Source organism: Neodiprion lecontei, chromosome 5 (assembly GCF_021901455.1).
Source record: "Neodiprion lecontei isolate iyNeoLeco1 chromosome 5, iyNeoLeco1.1, whole genome shotgun sequence".
Classification (NCBI taxonomy): Eukaryota; Metazoa; Arthropoda; class Insecta; order Hymenoptera; family Diprionidae; genus Neodiprion; species Neodiprion lecontei.
The window spans coordinates 32652842-32671807 of NC_060264.1; the positions used below are offsets into that span (position 1 = coordinate 32652842).

Here is an 18966-nt window from a genome sequence, read left to right on the forward strand (position 1 = left end):
TATATACGAGAGTATAAAGAATCGAAAAAGAGGTTGCGTGTCTGGCTGTAAATAACGCACAAAAGAATGTCTGAAAAGTATTGAAAAATAAAAGTATCTTCAATTTTTTTTTTTTTTATCAAAGTTCCTTCAACAATCCGACGACGTCGCGTCGCGAGTTTTTAGAATTTTTCAAAACAGATCATCCACCATCTTTTGCACGGCACTCGATCTTGAGATGACAAGAGAGTCGATAAATTTTTCTAAAACGTCGTTACGTAAATGTATTATATGTGTATATAAACGTAGGCACATAAATAACAAAGTTCAACGCAGGCGGTACGAAAACAGGAGGGGAAAATTAAAACTTTGAATACTAGAAATCGCAGAGCAGCGAAAAGAGGGTGGTAGGAAATCAAGATCGAATGAATTGAAGTGGAAAATAACATCACCGTTAAAAATTCGATGTTAAACGTAACACAGAAAATATTCTACAGAAATCCAAACGATTTTAGTATTTAGTATCAGAACGAATAATTTTACACCGATGATGTTTAATTTTACATTAATCGATGTGGAATTTTTATTGACAGGGTTAATTTTTACAACGGCGGGAAAGCGCGATGAAAAATAACAGAAAAAAACTGCACGCGCTGGATTCGGTGCAAGTTTTTGTACATTTTTTTTTTTATTAATATCAATTTTTCTCTTTTCCTCCCTTGAGGCCGCCTTTTGTTTTCCACTCGTTAAATTTATCCAACAGAATTTGAAACCGCCCGAACCGAAGCCTTTTGTTCTACCAATTTTCAGCGAGTTTGCGAGTATTTTATACTCGATATTTGATATTTGTTTTACAATGCTTCGGGATTATTAAAACTTTCGCAAATCAACAACCTCCCGAATGTTTAGTTCGAAAACCACTTTTCGTGTTTTTTGTTTTTATTTTTTTTTTTTATTTTTTTTCGTCCCTTCCGCGATATTATTTCTGCAGCAAAACTGCGCTCACATATTCATGTATTCAACGGCCTCTTACAGATGTATATACATACAAGAAACTGAACGACATCTCGGGGGTAGAAATAATTTCCGATATCGTTGTTTTCGTTATTTATTTCTAAAATTTGCCTCAATTTTATCGCTTTGTTATCAGGCAAATGTTTTTTTTCCCGTTCCGCGGGCAATGTCGGGAAAGAAAAAAAAGATAAAGAAAAGAAGAAGAAGAAGAAGAAGAAAATACGAACATTTGTCTCTTCAACTCCGAAACGCTGCGATATTCTCATTCGCATTCCGTGTTATTCCGAGTCAATATTCAAAATGAAGGGGTCGAAGTTCCGAGTTTTGAAAGTTTCGAAAGCGCCTAATTCCAAATTACACAGCTCTGCAACTAAATCCTCCTTCGAAAAAAAAAATATTCCACATATGAAGGATTTAACGTGCCGAATTTGTATCTGCTTTTCATTTTCTTTTTTTCTGTTACGTATATATTAAACGCTATTTATTTATTCATTTTTTTTTTTTTAACTGTTCAAAATTCAGAATTTTTTGCGTTTTCGGAACTTTTCAAATTCGGAATTTCAACCCCGCCCCAATTTAAATAGTTTCTATTTACGAGGGAAATTTCTAAGTAATAAACGATTAAAGATACCCAGTAAAGATCTTGATTTCAAGCTTTGAAATTTAAAAAATGCTCCGAAATTGTTTTTTTTTTTTTTATTTTCTCGTAATTTTATCGAACTTTGGACGAGTCTGCAGTTTTGTATAAATTTTACAGATTTCAGGATAATTTATATAGCTCGTTTCGTTGTTTATACTTATTTTTTTTCCTTCACTTTCGTTTCCTTGAATTTCTTTCCCCAGCCGCGTCGGAAAGAAGGGGCTCGAGGCTATTCGAGTCGTATTCGAAGGGGTGCGAAGTACGAAATACGAAGGTTAAAGATCCCGCCTCAGGCCGCGGCACCTCGCTGTCAATCATACGCTTCAATTATGTCGGAAAATCATTGAAGATTACCACTTAACGAGCAAAATTTCATTCCCCGAGAAGGCGACGGGCGTAATGATTAACATAGATATACCCTGAGGGAAAATATAACTTCTCTCTGCCTTGGTATATACGCAGCAGCGAAACGAGACAGAAAGATAAAGCGAAAAAATGGAAGAAGATGTAATACGGTCATCGATTGTGCGTCGCATTGTTCAAAGATTATTCGATCAAGTTACATAAACATGTAAGATTCGAATTTGATCATCCGCAGAACGATTATTTTTACCGATTGATCGATTTCGAGTTAAGGTTACGTGGTACTCCCATCTTTACCGACCGAGATAATTCACACTTTTTGCTCTCTGTATTAAATAATACGAACAAACGAAAAGCGTTCGAATTTCGACGGTGCGTCGATATTTTGGAGAGGAATTCAGGTAGGTTACTCGTATCTTGAAAAGGGTGAGTTTGCTCGGTCGGTAAGGGTAGGAATACTGCGTGACCTTAATCGGAGTTGATTTTTCGACGAGTAGTAAGAAAATTAGTAAGACGATGGTTAATTTTTAATATAAATTTAATCAACGATTCATCAGATTCAAGTTATTTTCAATTATCTCATCAATTAATTATAATTACGGTATAGATTTTCGATTGTATCTATATTTATTCCTGAAATTGCGTACCGATGGCAAAATTTTTTACATTTCACGTCGTTTTCGCCTTTCAGGAGAAATTCGATAATTTCGAATGATAAGATTTATTTCGAACGAGCTTTCAATGTTACCGTCTTCGAAAAAATGAATTACGAAATAAGACACAAACATTTTACAAAATGACGTAGGCATTCGGGTTCTACAAGTTCAACTTCACGGAACGAGCCGTGTTTCGATCCGATATACATATAGATAGGTTTAGAAGTAACAAGATACTAGGATTGAAGAAATTCTTTCAGTTGGCAAGATACTCGAAATACTCAGAATCCGAACGATTGATTGAAATTCTTCGAAAACAACGATAGACCAATTTCGAAGTAATAAATATCTGATTTCACTTTGGTAGAGTGCCGTGCACCTAGAATTCAATTGAACCTTGTCTCGGAGTTTGATTCTCTGTTAAAGGAAGACGAAAAAACTTTCGTCCGCTGTATAAAAGCTTCTTCTTCGGAAAAGTATTGCAAAAATATTTTCTCAAAGCGAATAAGATCGTTACGATCAATTGATTATACACCAATATTACAACGAAGTCGTGTAATAAAATATCTTGAACAAGAATTTCAAAGATCAAAGGAACTGATAAAATAATATTTAAACAAGAATTCGAATGAGATGCAAAACAGAGAAGATAGGAAATGTTGAAAAAAAAAAAAAAAAAAGACAAGAACGACAAATTCAATCGTCTGGCAATCAGTTGTGCACGCAAATTAACATAATCGAGAAAGACAAAGGGTTGGATTTTCTCCTTGAAGAGGATAACCACGTTTGGTAGAACAAAACGTGTTGCTGAGCGGATACGTAAATCGGTCATATATATATATACATATATAAATAAATAAATAAAACAGAGAAAGAGAGTAAGAAATTGTAAGGAAAGCGATTAAGCGAGGAAAAACGTAAAAAAAAAAAAAGTTTCTCTATATTTTTCTTCCTCCCGTGTCCAGTTTTTCGTCGTTTTGTTTTTTTTCTAATCACATTTTCACCTCTTTTCAGTTTTTATTCACCTTTTGAAGAGCGAAGTGGGCGTCTGCTGTGGCGGAGTGCGTAAAAGAGTCGGAAACGAGCCGAGCGGTTTTTCCGATGGCTGGAAATTTCTGTGTCTATGGGAAGAGCGGAAAAAAGTTGAATGCAAGGAAATAAAAATAGGCGTGCACGCCGCATTCCGCGAGTCTGTGTAGGTACACAGTTAGCCAACTTCACTGCAACTCGCTGTCAAAGGGGGTAAATTGTATTCTCGCTAATACGCTTTTACCGTTTTGTCAAAGGGACCGAAAAACTGGCCGCCGACTCGCTTTCCTAAGTATCCGCAGCTTCATTCGATACCGGAAAATTGAAAGAGAGAGAGAGAGAGAGAGAGAGAGAGAGGGAGAGATAAAAATATACGGTAACGCATAAAAGTGTCTCGCATTTTTCAAACCAATTTTTCATTTGTCGAATATTTTCGAGTTGAAATTTTTTTGTTTCAAGTTTTTATACTCGATTGAAACTGAATACGAAAGATTTATCTGTTTTGAAACGGAGAAACGGTAATTGCAAATTTAATTTCAATTTCTGAATTTTCACATCTTACAGTTTTTGAGACGCGAAGATTGTTTTGGTGATTGGAGTACCTGTGAAATGATCGGAGAAAGAACAAGCCGGTAGAACAGTTTTTTTCAAGATATTTTTTATCGTCGTGAAACGACAGCGGATTGAATAAGTTATTAAAGAAAAATTGGTGAAAAAAAATTCTGAAAAATCGCAAACGCGTGTAGACATTTTTTTCAAAAATAAATATACAAACTGGCAAAAATATAATCGTTTATTTGGTAAATCTTTTACGCCCATCGTTTCGTTACAAAATTCTGCAAGTTTCAAATTTTTTTTATCCAGCCGCTTTCGAAATTTCTCTAAAAGTTTTTCCTTGTTTTTCGGATTCAAGAGGTTCGAAACCGTAACGATTCGTCTCAATGAGAAATTGTGATTTTCGAGATGAACCCAAAACTTTTCCGACATCACTAAACGTGATGAAAAGTTGAGTAAAAAAATTGTGTTTTATAAAACGGCGCGACTTCGATCACATCGTAAAAGATATTTGCGATTATATTTTGTTTGCGTATAATGCACGTTGACTTATTTGTATTTCACCATGCTTGTTTGGGATTTCAATATTATATTCCACGTTTTAATTTCTCGATCATTTTTTGTCAACCATTTTATTTTTCCAATATTTGTTTTTTTCAATTTAATTAATTATCGAATCTAGTGGGACGGATTAATCCGGATAAAATGTTTGAGAATCAACGGAGTGAGAGAGTGTGCGTTAATTTAGTTTTGTTTGCTTTCTTTTTTCAATCACTTCATTCTTGTTTGTTTAATAATCACTTTATCCAATATTCGACACTGGTAGAATTCGGTTGATGAGCTCAACCGAAATTGCGCGATATTTTCGCATCATACGCGATTTTGAACAAAATTAAACCCAAATTAAACCCACCCTTTTCACCGTATCACTGTTAAATTTGGAATTTTTTTTTTTTATAAAAATGGTAAATCGTGGTGGAAAAAAAAAACAAAAAAAAAACGAAACCAATTTTTCGCGTCGTAGGAACGAGTGGAAAATGAGAGAGTAGGGTTAAAAAAAAAAAAAAAAAAATTACTAAGCCCCGTATTCAAAGTGAAAATTCCGTTTCACGGTGGTGGGAGAAAAAAAAAAAAAAAATAAGAAATTAAGAAGACCCCAGCAGAAGGATGAGTGGTAGGGATGTCCGTTTTACGGTAGGTTATTTTGGGTCGAGTGAAGAAATTTCTCGCGCGTATAATCCGCAAGGGTGAAGGTACGATGAAATCTTGGTGAAATTCCTTGCCGGCCGATGGTAATCATAGTGAAATTAAGGCCATCCATCAACCCTTAACCATTCTATTCCGTGTTCCACTTGATAATATTTCGCTGAGGATAGTCATTTTCAGCCTCCGTCTATTCACCGCCCCATCCATCCATCCTTCCTTCCTTCCTTCCTTCCTTCCTTCCTTCCTTCCTTCCTTCCTCTCGTCCAACTCGGGCAGCTTCGGGGTGATTTTGCCGCTTGCCCAGCGAACAATTTAACTGGCGTTTATATAATTCGCAAGGGATGCTGCGGGGCAAAGCCGAGAGACAAATAGAATGCTCGTTTTTACGTTCATTCTCTCGTTCGCGAGACGGACGGATTGATTTCAAACGTCGTTTTTACACCTTATCTATCCACGTGTTTCCGCGATTTTTTTTTTTCTTTACTTCGAGTCTTAGGTTTCCCTTCAGATATTATACTCGCCTAAACGTTCACGTTTTTCACCTATTTTTGTAGTCGAGATTTTTTTTTTTTTTTCTCATCTCCTTCTTCTCGATCGAGGAACATGATTTTAATCATCGTGATACTCGATATTTCGCCAAACCAACTTCCGTTGCTTTGTGCATGGAGTCGGTGGTGAGAAAAAAAAAAAAAAAAAAAAAAATTACAACGTTTCAGGAATATCGTGTTTCCTTTCAATTTTTTTTGTTCAAATAAAAAATATCCGAAACAAAGAATCGTAGAACGGGAAAAAAGTAATAATTGTAAGAGGACAAACAGCTCGGCGGTAATTGATGCTCAAATTTATAAATGTAAGACCGAATTAGGGTTGGAGTATAATACGATGTTGTATTACACCGGAATGATGATAATGATAATAATTAATAACGGCAAGACTGAATTATGAAAATTCATTGAGTTCAAACATCAAATGAAGAATTTAAAGTGTGAAAAACGAATATCCGTGAGTGAAACACGAGGAATCGTCGAGCTTTGAGGTGAACTGTTTCAAAGAGAAGGAACAAGGGAGGGAAAAAAAAAAAAACGTCTCTGTAATAACGAGGGGATCCTTATCTACATTCGGAAATCTCGATCCCACCTCTTGAATAAAAACGAGAAATGAGAAAGAGGCAGAGGAATGAATTCAGGGGACGCCGAGAAGGATGAAGAGGAAATAATAAAAAAAAAAAAAAAGAAGTAAAACACGAGGAACGGCATTAGGATATAAAAATCCCGGATCTCGGTTGATCCTCTGCCTGGTTAATCACAACTCAATCTTCTCTTTATTTTATTTCGGTGTCGCGACGAGCGGTGCAAAAAAATATTTTGTAAAATATTGAGGGTTGAATATTCACCGTGGTTATAAAGCGTTAAATAACGACGTTTTTAAAACAACATCGAATACGGAGTTTCCTTAAGATATTTTTTATCACCTGTGTAATATAAATTTGACGATTTTTCGAACGACGATTTTGAGCACTGAGAAATGAGGGAAGAACTTGAAAACGATTGAACCGTTTGAAGGATTACAAATCAGAGAAAAGATCAAAGGTGCGGAATATTGACCGGAAAAAAGGCCGGAATATTTCAACCGCAAGACGCCGGGGTTTTGAAATCTTTTTCCGGTCTGTTACCTGCCTCTTCCAGCTTTTCGTCCAGATTTTTTACAAGCTCGTTTAGCCACTCAGAGTTTAGATGTATACATAACGGGATGTGGGAGCTGAGTTTGAAGCGGTACTTTAAATTTTTCAAACGGTACGTATGTGTGTATAACATAATGTTATACCCTCCGCGCCTCAATTCGCGCCCGTGGGTTAAGCTTTTAGGCCCGAACGAAGGTTCAGGGTGGCCGTAAACTCCTGCCTTACACCAAAGCCGTAAGGGATGGGTGAAACCAAACTCGGCAGTGAAATACTTCCGCGAAACTCCTGTGGCAGAAAGTGATCCAGCTTCGCGGAAACTTGCGGTATAGTGTGATATTCCGAGAATTTTCACTGAACGCCCACAGAAAAATCTGCGGGAAGCAGAGGGAAACGAAAACTTCAACCCACGTCGCGGGAAAACCATACGAAGGTCAGAACGAACGGAATGAAGGCTCATCCAAAGAGAAAAGCTCCTCTGGACAAAAATGTACCGTATACTGGACAAAACTGTCCAGTATCGAGTAACTAGTTATACGTTCGGGGAATTTTTCCTGAGCCCCGCAGATGAAAGGACAAGAAAAAATCTGCGGGAAGCAGAAGGAAACGAAAACTTGAATCCACATGGCGGGAAAACTATACGGAAGTCAGAACGAACGGAATGAAGGCTCATCCAAAGAGAAAAGCTCCTCTGGACAAAAATGTACCGTATACTGGACAAAACTGTCCAGTCTCGAGTAACTAGTTATACGTTCGTGGAATTTTTCCTGAGCCCCGCAGATGAAAGGACAAGAAAAAATCTGGGGGAAACAGAAGGAAACGAAAACTTGAATCCACATGGCGGGAAAACTATACGGAAGTCAGAACGAACGGAATGAAGGCTCATCCAAAGAGAAAAGCTCCTCTGGACAAAAATGTACCCTATATTGGACAAAACTGTCCAGTCTCGAGTAACTAGTTATACGTTCGGGGAATTTTTCCTGAGCCCCGCAGATGAAAAGACAATAAAAAATCTGGGGGAAACAGAAGGAAACGAAAACTTGAATCCACATGGTGGGAAAACTATACGGAAGTCAGAACGAACGGAATGAAGGCTCATCCAAAGAGAAAAGCTCCTCTGGACAAAAATGTACCGTATACTGGACAAAACTGTCCAGTATCGAGTAACTAGTTATACGTTCGGGGAATTTTTCCTGAGCCCCGCAGATGAAAGGACAAGAAAAAATCTGCGGGAAGCAGAAGGAAGCGAAAACTTGAATCCACATGGTGGGAAAACTATACGGAAGTCAGAACGAACGGAATGAAGGCTCATCCAAAGAGAAAAGCTCCTCTGGACAAAAATGTACCGTATACTGGACAAAACTGTCCAGTCTCGAGTAACTAGTTATACATTCGGGGAATGTTTGCTGAGGATCGCAGATAATAGGATCAGAAAAAATCTGCGGGAAGAAGAAGGAAACGAAAACTTGAATCCACATGGCGGGAAAACTATACGGAAGTGAGAACGAACGGAATGAAGGCTCATCCAAAGAAAAACACTTCTCTGGACAAAAATGTACCGTATACTGGACAAAACTGTCAAGATACAAGGATAAGAAAAAATCTGCGGGAAACAGAAGGAAACGAAAACTTGAATCCACATGGTGGGAAAACTATACAAAGGTCAGAACTAAGGGCACGAAAATTCATCCAGAGAGAAACTCTTTTCTGGACAAGAAATGTACCGTGTACTGGACAAAATTGTCTAGTCTCGAGTAACTAGTTATACGTTCGCTATACGGTTATTTTCTCCCAAGGGTATTTCGAGCTTTTTTCTCAAGGTTAGAAGAGAAAGAAAACGAGACGCAATTTTGCGCGCTTATATTAATACATTTTATTTGAAAGTGAAATTTTATTTCATAGGTTACGCAGACGCTTTTTTGGGGAATGTAAATTGAAAGAACCGTCCAATTTCGACTAGTTCGTTATTTTTACAAGGCCGCAATTTCCGTAACAGTTAATTCAAGCAATCGTTTTAAGGTTAGACGAAAAAGAAAATGAGTCTCAAGTTCTGCGTTGTTGCAGTTGAAGTTGCAGATGTTTATTCTGAAGTAGAATTTTTGTTTCTCAGGTTTGTAAGACACATTTATGGACAAAATATAACACTCGACGAAACTGTCTAGTTCCAAGTATAACTTGTTATTTTTATTACATCGCAAGAGTATTTCAAGCATGTTTCGATAAGGTATTAAAAAAAGAAGAATAAAAAAAAAAAAAAAAAACACAAAAATTCAACGGAAAGTGAAGATAAAGTTTTGCGTATTTTGTGATTCTGGAAAATCAATTTTGCACAAAAATTTTGTCTCTCATTATTTGTGGCCACTTTTTAGACCGAAATATTTTTAAAGCCTAATAGATAGCCAGCTTGTTCCAGAGTTATAAAAGTAAGAAGAAAGAGAAGAAGAAGAAGGATAATCAAAAGAAAGTACCGGGTTGAAGCGTCGGGCACCTGTATTATACAGATACAACATTTCAGATTTTAATTTGCAAGTGAAATTTTTTTTTTTCCGCCACAGGGATGAAGAGGTCGGTCTTACACGTGGCGCAAGGGGTGTTATTCCTGGTTGAGACGTCGACGCACTCACTCCCCAGGGTGAAATGTGTCGGAGTGAAAGTATAACGGCTACGTCAGGTACGTAGGCGGGTGTAATAATGAAAATTCGAGTAAAGTATAGCGCGTATATATATACACGCGGATCTATCCGGCTGCTCGTTGGCCGTGAGATGGGCGCGGGATGTTAATGGGCGGGCTTGCATGTAGCCGGCGAAATCGCGTCCTCGGAGAGTAATATCCAAGGGTGGTTTATTTTTCGCCATTTTACTCGACGCTTGCAAGCTGCTTGTTCGCCGAACTCGAGCGCGAAAGTTCAAACGAAAACTGATCGTGATGAATCGGTCTCGCAGGCTGAATGAAAAGTAGATAAAAGAGGAGTAATTAAACCTTTGGAGAAATGTTCAACAACATCATTTGCGTAAATGATGCTTAACTTGGAGTAAAACGACATCTCTACTGTGTTATAAAAATGAATCTTAGCAAGATACGATACCGCGAACCGAGTTATCGACAATTTGAAAATGGTATATTTCGCGACTAGTGCGGTAAGTTGGCGATTTATTATGAGTGCGAATATCGTCGATGACCACGAGTTGCACACGATATTTTTCACAATAAAAATGTAAAGCCAACGGATTTTCACCGCCTGCTGATAATCGGCGGAAGACGTAATTTCTCAATGAATGACGTGTGCGGTGGGAAATGGCGAACCGTTTCTCCACTAGTGGCGATATATTTTTCCATCGGTGGGAAAAAAACTGTTTTCACCTACTGCTGGAGAATTGATTTGGTATTTCCCAACGCGCGTGTCATTTGTGAGAAATAGCGTCACATATTTTTACGTTTAAGTCGTGGAATAGTATATTTCAGGACAAATGCGAAAAGTGAGTAATTTCCGATGAGTGTCAAGTTCACAGAGTAAACATACGATCCAGACATTCTCCATCCGCATCAGTGACGCGAGCTATTTTTTCCAATACTTGTGAAGGAAACTTCGATTTGAGCAGCCAACGAATGGATAATGATATGATAATTTTAGAAAAATAGATCAAGGGCAGTTCGAAGGTCCAGAACTATAGACCAGGCTTTATGAAACCAAACTCTAGGTTTCAACTCAGCCCAGTGACGTCACTGACAACGCGTAAAGTCCGTGCGTAAAATTAAGTTATCGGACAATGCGCGTGCGCCAAGGAGGCTTTAGTGCGTAAAATTGAGAATTTCAGGTAAGCGCATGCGCAACCGTCGTTTTACCGCACTTTTTCGTAAATGGGGCACTTTACGCACGCTCCACCGGTTTTGAAAATCTAACTCTTCAGGCATTTGTCGGGAAAAGGGTTTTACTGTCAGAAAGTTCCGAAGTAAATCAACTTTCGTTTCTTTTATCCCACTTTGGTATATTTTCTAGATTTTGTTATCAACCACAAATTGTTAAAAAATATTTTGAAAAAAAAAAAAAAACTATGTTCTAATCCCTACAGCGAAAAACGTGAGCCGAAAGATATCACAAGCTTTCAAGCATTTTGAAAGTTCCGATTATAATACCTTTTCGCAAAATTGTTGATATCTTAGCTCGTGTAAATCAAATTTGGTCAGAATCATTTGTATCGCATATTAAGAACGTTTTTTCACTTACATTTTTACCGATCCTTGGTGTAAATGACATTGCTGTAGATTTTTTGCAGGGGATTGTTTCTTTTCCCTTCTCTTTTTTCAAACTTTTGATTCTCAACGCAGGGAAACGTCACTTCGAAACGAAGTAAAATAAGCTAAAACGAGACGAATCTTATTTTCCAAACTTAGCCACGTCGAATCTACCCAATGAAACTTGAAAAAGCTAAGATTTGATGCACCTGATGCCCGGGAACAGACGGATCCAATATTTCTCACCCCTATCGATTGAATTTCCAAAGCTGTAGAAAAATCGGAGATACATTGACGCGCCTCGTCTTCTCTCTCCTCGCTCCGTTAGAATATTTCGCTTCTCGATATATTCCAAGTTCGAAAACTACCGTCTCTTTTATCCGGCCTTTACTGTACCAGAAAAAAAAAAAAAAAAATGTTATCCATCAATTATTCAGTGTTTCCGGGGGTGAGAAATCGAGGAGTTTGCCGCCCGTTAGAGACGCAACCCACTCAAGGATCACGTCGGTTGCATTAAAGGCGGTTCGATACACTGCAGCAGGAACGAATTTACCGAGTGCCCGAAAAGCTTTTCCGCAGCGTAGCGAACGCGACGAGAGAAGCTTCGAAAAATAGACTTTGTACGTATGCTCGTATATCTCGTACAGAAAATCTGTCGTGGTATGTTCGAGGGAGGTTTTATTCCCTCTATATATATATATACATTGTGTAAGAGAGGAGGGTTGTCCAGGATGAGAATGAGACGAGAAAAAGGAAAGGGTAATGGGGGATGAAAATACGTCTCGTGCGGCGGGAATATACACGCGTTTCTTGGTCTCGCGGAGGGAAAGTTCAGTTTTAGAAAAACGCTCAAGGGCGTTAGCGACGCGTCGACCTAGCGGAAAACACGCCAGGGACAACAATTTTTCTACCCCCTCGATACACACCCTGTGGGGATTTCGCCTCGGCGCAAACATTCGACTCGCCAACATTTCTCCGCGCGTGTTTGTGTGCGTTTCTATATCTCTCTCTCTCTCTTTCCATCTTTCTGGCGAGAGTGAAATTGGTGACAAATTGAAAATGTCCCGCCAAAGTTACCGGGTGAAAACGTCTCTGGTCATCCGCACAAATCTCCTTCAAACTTTCTAATTCTCTCCGTAAGCTTTTTCTGCTTTTTTCTGCGTTTTTTTTTTTTTTTTTACTTCAGACAACTGTCACCCGTCACTTTTGCCCAGCGATTTATACATCCATTCTTTATATTCTCGTTTATGTTTTTTACTCGCATACAGGGTGTGAAAAATAACCCGACGATCAGTTTTAAATAAAAGCGCTTGAGGTGGGATAAAAATTTCACTCACGATTCGTTACTCCGTGAGCATTAATCCAAATTTGGTTTGGATTCTGTGACAATTTTTTTGTTTCTTATTTTTTTTTTTTCTTCCCTGTTACTGCGATTTGGGAAACAAATATATGCGTTTGAAATAATTTCAACTGTTACACTCACATCGAACCATTGTGCCGACCGATCGAGACGAGGCGATAAATTTGGAGTTCGACACGTTGTCCGGTGTCCGGTACAAATCTGTAAGTACATCTAGTCGGGCCGGTCAGCGCTGGCGATTTTATTTGGCCAAAACCTCGACCGGATTTATTCAGCAGCTGTTTACTGTCCAGCGTCATGTTGCACACTGAAAATTAACGAAAACACAATCATATCAATCAAACTATACGGGTTATTGTTATTCGAAATTTATTCTATACCAAAATTTTTTTAATCCGATTTAGGATTCGAAAATTCTCGCGATAAAACGAGAACCCAATAAATTGAAGAGATTTAGGTTATTCAGAGTTTTGTCTTTTCTTTTTTTTTTTTTTTTATGCCGATTAGCCTCCATAACAAGTAACCCGAAACCGAGATTTCAGAATGCTGATAAAACAGTCGCCGATTTTTTATACACAACCGAAAATTCATTGGCAATTATGTACGAAAGTATGAAAGACTGTAAAAGAATATCGATTGTCTGAAAATTAATTATTATCGAATCCATTGAACGGGTAAAGAGTTTTCAGACAAGGTTAGGTTGAAAAAAATTCAGAGTAACATTTTTTTTTTTTTTTTTCGCCTCACGTCTGCAGAAAGTTGCGAAGAGGTTGGGTGGAGGAAAAAAGTTTCAAGAACCTACCGAAAGCGGTGAAGATGTGCGAGAAATAAATATGAATTAAACATGAAATTGAATCGACGTGGGCGTGACGTCGGTGATTTTTGAAGTGTGCGTTAATTATGAAAAATTGTCGACGCACAAAAACTGCGGGGGGTTGGTTGGCCCTCGATTTTTATACGGCGCGGTTCGCGCTCACCGCCGAAACAGCGAAAGATAATGAATCTTGTCCCAGCAGAGCAGAGTTCCTGCCTCGGCTCCAGCTATTACAACCCTGGGCGTATATACTCTTCACGTTTGAAAAAAATTTTTTTTTTTTTTTTTAGGGATGAGCTGAATTTCCCTCGCGGGAGTAATTTCAACCTGATAGAATGGATATGGAATTGAATTGGCTTCCCACCTCGGTGCCCAACTTCAAGGTACGAGAAAAAAAAAAACAAAATAACATACTATATATATCAAAAAACCCGCCCACACCGGCCTTACAATTTCCCCCCGCAAGCTAATCGCATGGGAATGCCAATCGGGGTAAACACGTATTTTTTGTACGGATATTGAGAGATTAAAAAGGTTAGGAGTAGATCGATACAATACCATGTACATACCTAGGGACGTGTTACATCGCGCAATTTTGATATTACGGTTTCACGTGATACGGAATTGAAGATTTTTAATATCACGCACGTATCGCGATACTCTTCGATGAAAATTGAGATCTACCGTTCAAACGAATCTAATTCTAACCTCTTTCTTTTGCTCTATTCGTTATTTCGTAATCAAATCACGGTTAGTTTCCCGCGCTTTTTCGGAACCCATTGCGATAGGCTTGTGGTGAATGACGTCACGCGCGTTACCAAACCGACCGCTGCCGTTACGCGTGCAGTGACGTAAGCGCGAGGTTGGATAACCTCACTGAACAATTTTCACCGTCGACTTTTTGAATTATTAAAGATAAAATATGACGCGAAACGCAACTTTCTTCGCTAAAAATAATCAAGCATGACGGTGAACATTTATATATTTGATTGTGGTAAAAAAGAAAGGGGGATGCAATTATCTTAACCGCGTATTATTCAACGCTTTTACTCACTGTTTGCACAGTTTTGCTCAAGACCGCATTGGGCGCATCTGTGGGGCGAAGAATCGCCGCAGCTGCATCCGCCGGACTGAACGCAGCATGCGCAATCTGTCCTTGTTGAATTAAAGCTGCAGGCACATCCCTCGGTGCTCTGAGTCCAGAGGTCGACTTGACCTGAAAGAAGAAATATCGTTGAGTCTCGGATCGTTTAGCCGTTGAGAAAATTCCACAACGAGTCACAACGTGTTGGTAAAAGAGAAAAAGCGAGGAGAGAGAGAGAGAGAGGATAAAAACTGTCGAAACAAATTCTTGATTCAATCTCTCCCTTCAAACTGACAGTTTTTACAATTGGAACGAACGGTTTTCCACCGCTGCGGAAGAACGACGGGTGAAGAGGAGAGAGGAGAAACGGATGATTCCGAGTGAGCTTTTGTCCGCTGCAAGCTTCACGTCCGTTTGCTTCACTACGCGCTGAAATTCCACGCTGTTGCAACACATTTTCGAAGCTTTTAGTACCAGCCACGAACCCTGCTGCAAACTCTTGTTTTACCTTTATTTTATTTCACTACCACTTTATTTCATTTCATTTCGTTTCCCTTTCGTTTGTTTCTGTTGCTTTTTTTTTTTTTTTCAAGGGCGAGGGGGGGGGGGGGGGGGGAAGGCCTCCCTCAGTTTCTCTCTGCACGTCTCGCATTTCAAACAGCGGATCTTCTCTCTGTACCTTATACAGCTTCTCAAAACTCGGCTGCGGAGTGGTTGAAAAAAAAAAACAAAAAAAAAAAAAAGGGACACTCAGCGCGAGAGGCAAACGAAACTTGGAGACTAGAATTACACAGCTTTGACACATACATGTTCGACCGGGAAAAACATGCGATAAAACTCGTGCAATTTTAATCGTTCGCTATATAAACTATTTCCAATATTATAGCTTTCCTAGAAACTGATAAACAGACTTTGGGCTGTTTCGATGTGTCGAGGAAAAGAATTCTCCTCGAAAAAATGGAAAAAGAGGGGGGGGGGGGGGGGGTATAAAACAAAAAAAGAAAAAACGTTGAAGAACCAAGAACTCCGCCTCGGAGGGGTGAAAAGTAATAAGAATAAAGTAAACTCAACGGAAGCGATTTCCTCTCGAGACGTACATTTTGAGATAGAGAGAGAGAGAGAGAGAGAGAGATTGTGTGTGTGTGTGTGTGTGTAGGGGAGGAAATCGAGAGAAGAGATACCGCGGCTGTAGGTATTAGGGGGTTGAAAGTAAGACGTCTCTGAGGTAAGAACCGCTTCAATTGGATTCTTAATCCATCGATTCCAAGACGATTACACCCCGTATATATATATATACGTATGTACGTTACGTACGTTTATACCTGTGTGTGTATGTATATATTCTCTGGCCATTATGTACACACGCCAACTTGTCCGTTCTATCGTCACGTTTGGAAGACAGAGACGAAAATATTGATCTTCCAGAGAAGAGAAGAGAAGAGAAGAGAAGAGAAGAGAAGAGAGATGTACTCCCGAGGGACGCACCGAGTTCTGGCCTCGAGGCCAGGAATTCCCGACCGTAATACACCGGCCAATTCGAACAATTATCCAAGTATGCAAATTCTCGAAAGGTCGAGTGACGTTATAACCGTCAAAGATATTTTTCACCGTCGAATTTACATCTGAAAAAAGAAAATTTCAACTTCAATTCGATCCCAGTCGGGAGTAAAAATAACGAATTGATGAATATTGACGAGGTATAAAAAATTGTAGTAACAAACTAGCTTCTGGAATTGCGAGTAAGAAAGAGAAAAAAACCAACAACGACTTTCACATTGGGAATCAAATTGTAACTGTACAATAATCGAGGTTGAAAAAAAATTTTCAAACAATAAGAGAACCATTATCAGCTTCTTTCGGTATCGAGCAATAAATTTCATCCATCCAACGTGCAAGAAATATGGTATTTAGAAATACATGTTGGTAATTATTCTTGAAGGACGGTAACAGTCTTGACTTGATATGAAATATTTGTGAAAAAGGAAAAGGGAAATTTCCATCATTATTTTTTAACGATATATCGATGAACCAGTTTGTCGTTCAAATTTTATACACAATTACGCGCACCCTTTCACTCTGTGAATTAATATCACATCTTCGACAAGGTTTTGGCGAGAGGTTTTTTCACGGCGGATGAAAAAAGCAGCTTTCTATTAGCGGTCCGGTGGAACTTTTTGATTTTATAACGTATCGACTGGCGCGTGACTGCCGGGTCTGCCATTCGTAGTTAACATGGTGGTAGGATCACCATATATTTGCATTTTAATTGGGAGGCGCGCGGCGGCGTTGGAGCGACGATTTCCATCTGTCGGTCCATCCTGGTAGACATAAATATGTATACCTCTAGTTTATGTATAAAGGGTGTCCCGAAATGAGGGTGATTTTCCCTTTCGCTGAAGAAAAAAAAAAAAAAAATAAAAATAAAATAATCACCATCCCTCTTCGACTAAAATTCGTTCCCGATTTCCTTGATTTCTTACTTATTCGTCGTCTGTTTTAATTTCTGCGAAATTCGTCGTTGAAATTGGTAAAAGGAGAAAAAATAGCGATGATAATTAATTACTAGAAAAAAGAACGAGAAAAAATGTCAGAAATAAAATTCCACCTCGTGGATCTTCGACAGGCGAATTCGGGAGCTTTCGGTTTGGGCCGCGAAGCGGTTTGAATTTGCATTCGTATCACGAAACCGCTTCTTACCCCGGCGTGATATTAGAATTCAGTTTCTTGCTTCCGGCGGAATAGTTCGGCCAGCCTCAAGGGGTGAAAAGCCGGGAGTGACGGAGGGTGGTAAACGTGGAATGGGATATCCGGTTTTGCCACAGTCCACAACCACGGAATTTGGCAAATATACCACCGGCTTAAGCCAACTACATGTGTAAATTTTTTCTCGCCCTCACGTATCGGCTAACTTTGTCGTGCGAAAGGGGGAAAGAGATCTGATTATATAGTTTGCTGTTTGGAATTGAATTTAGGGATCGAGGAGACCGGACCGACGGTTCGATTGCCCCTCGGAAGTATCGTATCTCAAATATCCGAAGGGGGAAGAGATGTGTAAAGATGTTTGCAGGAATCGAAGAAGAAGAAAAAAGTGACGAACGCCAATTCTTTGGGTAATGAAAGTATTCAACGAGTCGAGAATTGTCGAGGAAAATTAATATCAAACGTTGGGAATCAAATTCAGTGGAATGTTCGAAAATCAGCCCTCAACCGATTTTACTCTCTAATTTGAGAACCCTCGATTCGATTTACATGAACGTTTGAATTTTTATTTATGTTTTTTTATATTTCATTGCACAACTGCTCGATAGAATTTCGAGGTCGCGGAATATAACAAATTTCTTATTCCTCATAAAATTTTTGTTCACATATAAATTGAACTTTATGAATTCGCAAATACCAGACTCGACAATTTTGTTCAAAACAACCAATTCAGAATTAACTATAAGCAAATAATAATTAGGCTCCTTAATGATATTGAGAATGTTGGATGTGGCTATCATACAATCCTCAAATATTTGGATTTTTTACCGTGAACGCAAAATATATTTTCACGTAAAAAATAAAAATGAGTTTCACATCATACGTGCAAACAGAAAATCTATAGTATGTCTTACTATTTTTTTGTCGATCATAGTCATTTGTACACTATTTTTTTTAGTAACCTTTTCGAATGTTTGATATAAGTGCAGTTGAAAAATTGGTTTCAAAGTCTTACTTAGGTAATGGAAAGTATGTAGCAAACTACAAAACACATTAACAATCCACTCAAATCGTTAGTACAACTATATTCATTTCACTTAAAGTGGCTTCCGAGACTTTTGATAAAAACATTTATTTTGAGCAAATTTAACGAGAGGACAAAATGATTCTTGATTTCTTCCAATGACGTGCAAAAAAAAAGCGTACGTGACGAATAAAAATTCGAAAAAAGGGCCAACGAAAAATGCTGCATTTGTTATGTTGTCTTATGGGAGTGTAACAGATTGTTACTTGTACTATCGATATGAAATTATTTTTTCACATGTAAGAAGTGGACATTAGTTGGATATTGATGCTACAGTTAGACGTTAAAACTAGTTAGATATTGATAATGTAGTTAGAAATTAAAACTAGCTGGAAAAGAAAACTATAGTTGGACCTGAAACTATAGTTGGATATTTATTAAACTAGTTAGACATAAAAATTGTAGTTAGACATTAAACTAGTTAGATATTAAAACTAGTTAGTTGATAAAATTATAAGCTTCACTTTTCGCACACTGAAAACAAATTTATATTGATCCGGAACGTAACAATCTGTCTCGGTGTCATCCAGAAGACATCACGTTGAAAGCAACGTATTTCGTGCACCTTTT

General features: G+C 38.4%; 1 protein-coding gene across 1 annotated transcript in view; it reads right to left on the reverse strand.

Annotated features, from left to right (window-relative positions):
* Positions 1–18966, reverse strand: part of LOC107219515 — a 204673-nt gene that overhangs the window by 65137 nt on the left and 120570 nt on the right. Inside the window, exons 4-5 of the mRNA XM_046740208.1 lie at positions 14583–14744; positions 12838–13021 (exon numbers count right to left, since the gene is read on the reverse strand). Coding sequence (XP_046596164.1) covers positions 12838–13021; positions 14583–14744 — 346 coding nt within the window. The remainder of the gene's footprint in view (positions 1–12837; positions 13022–14582; positions 14745–18966) is intronic.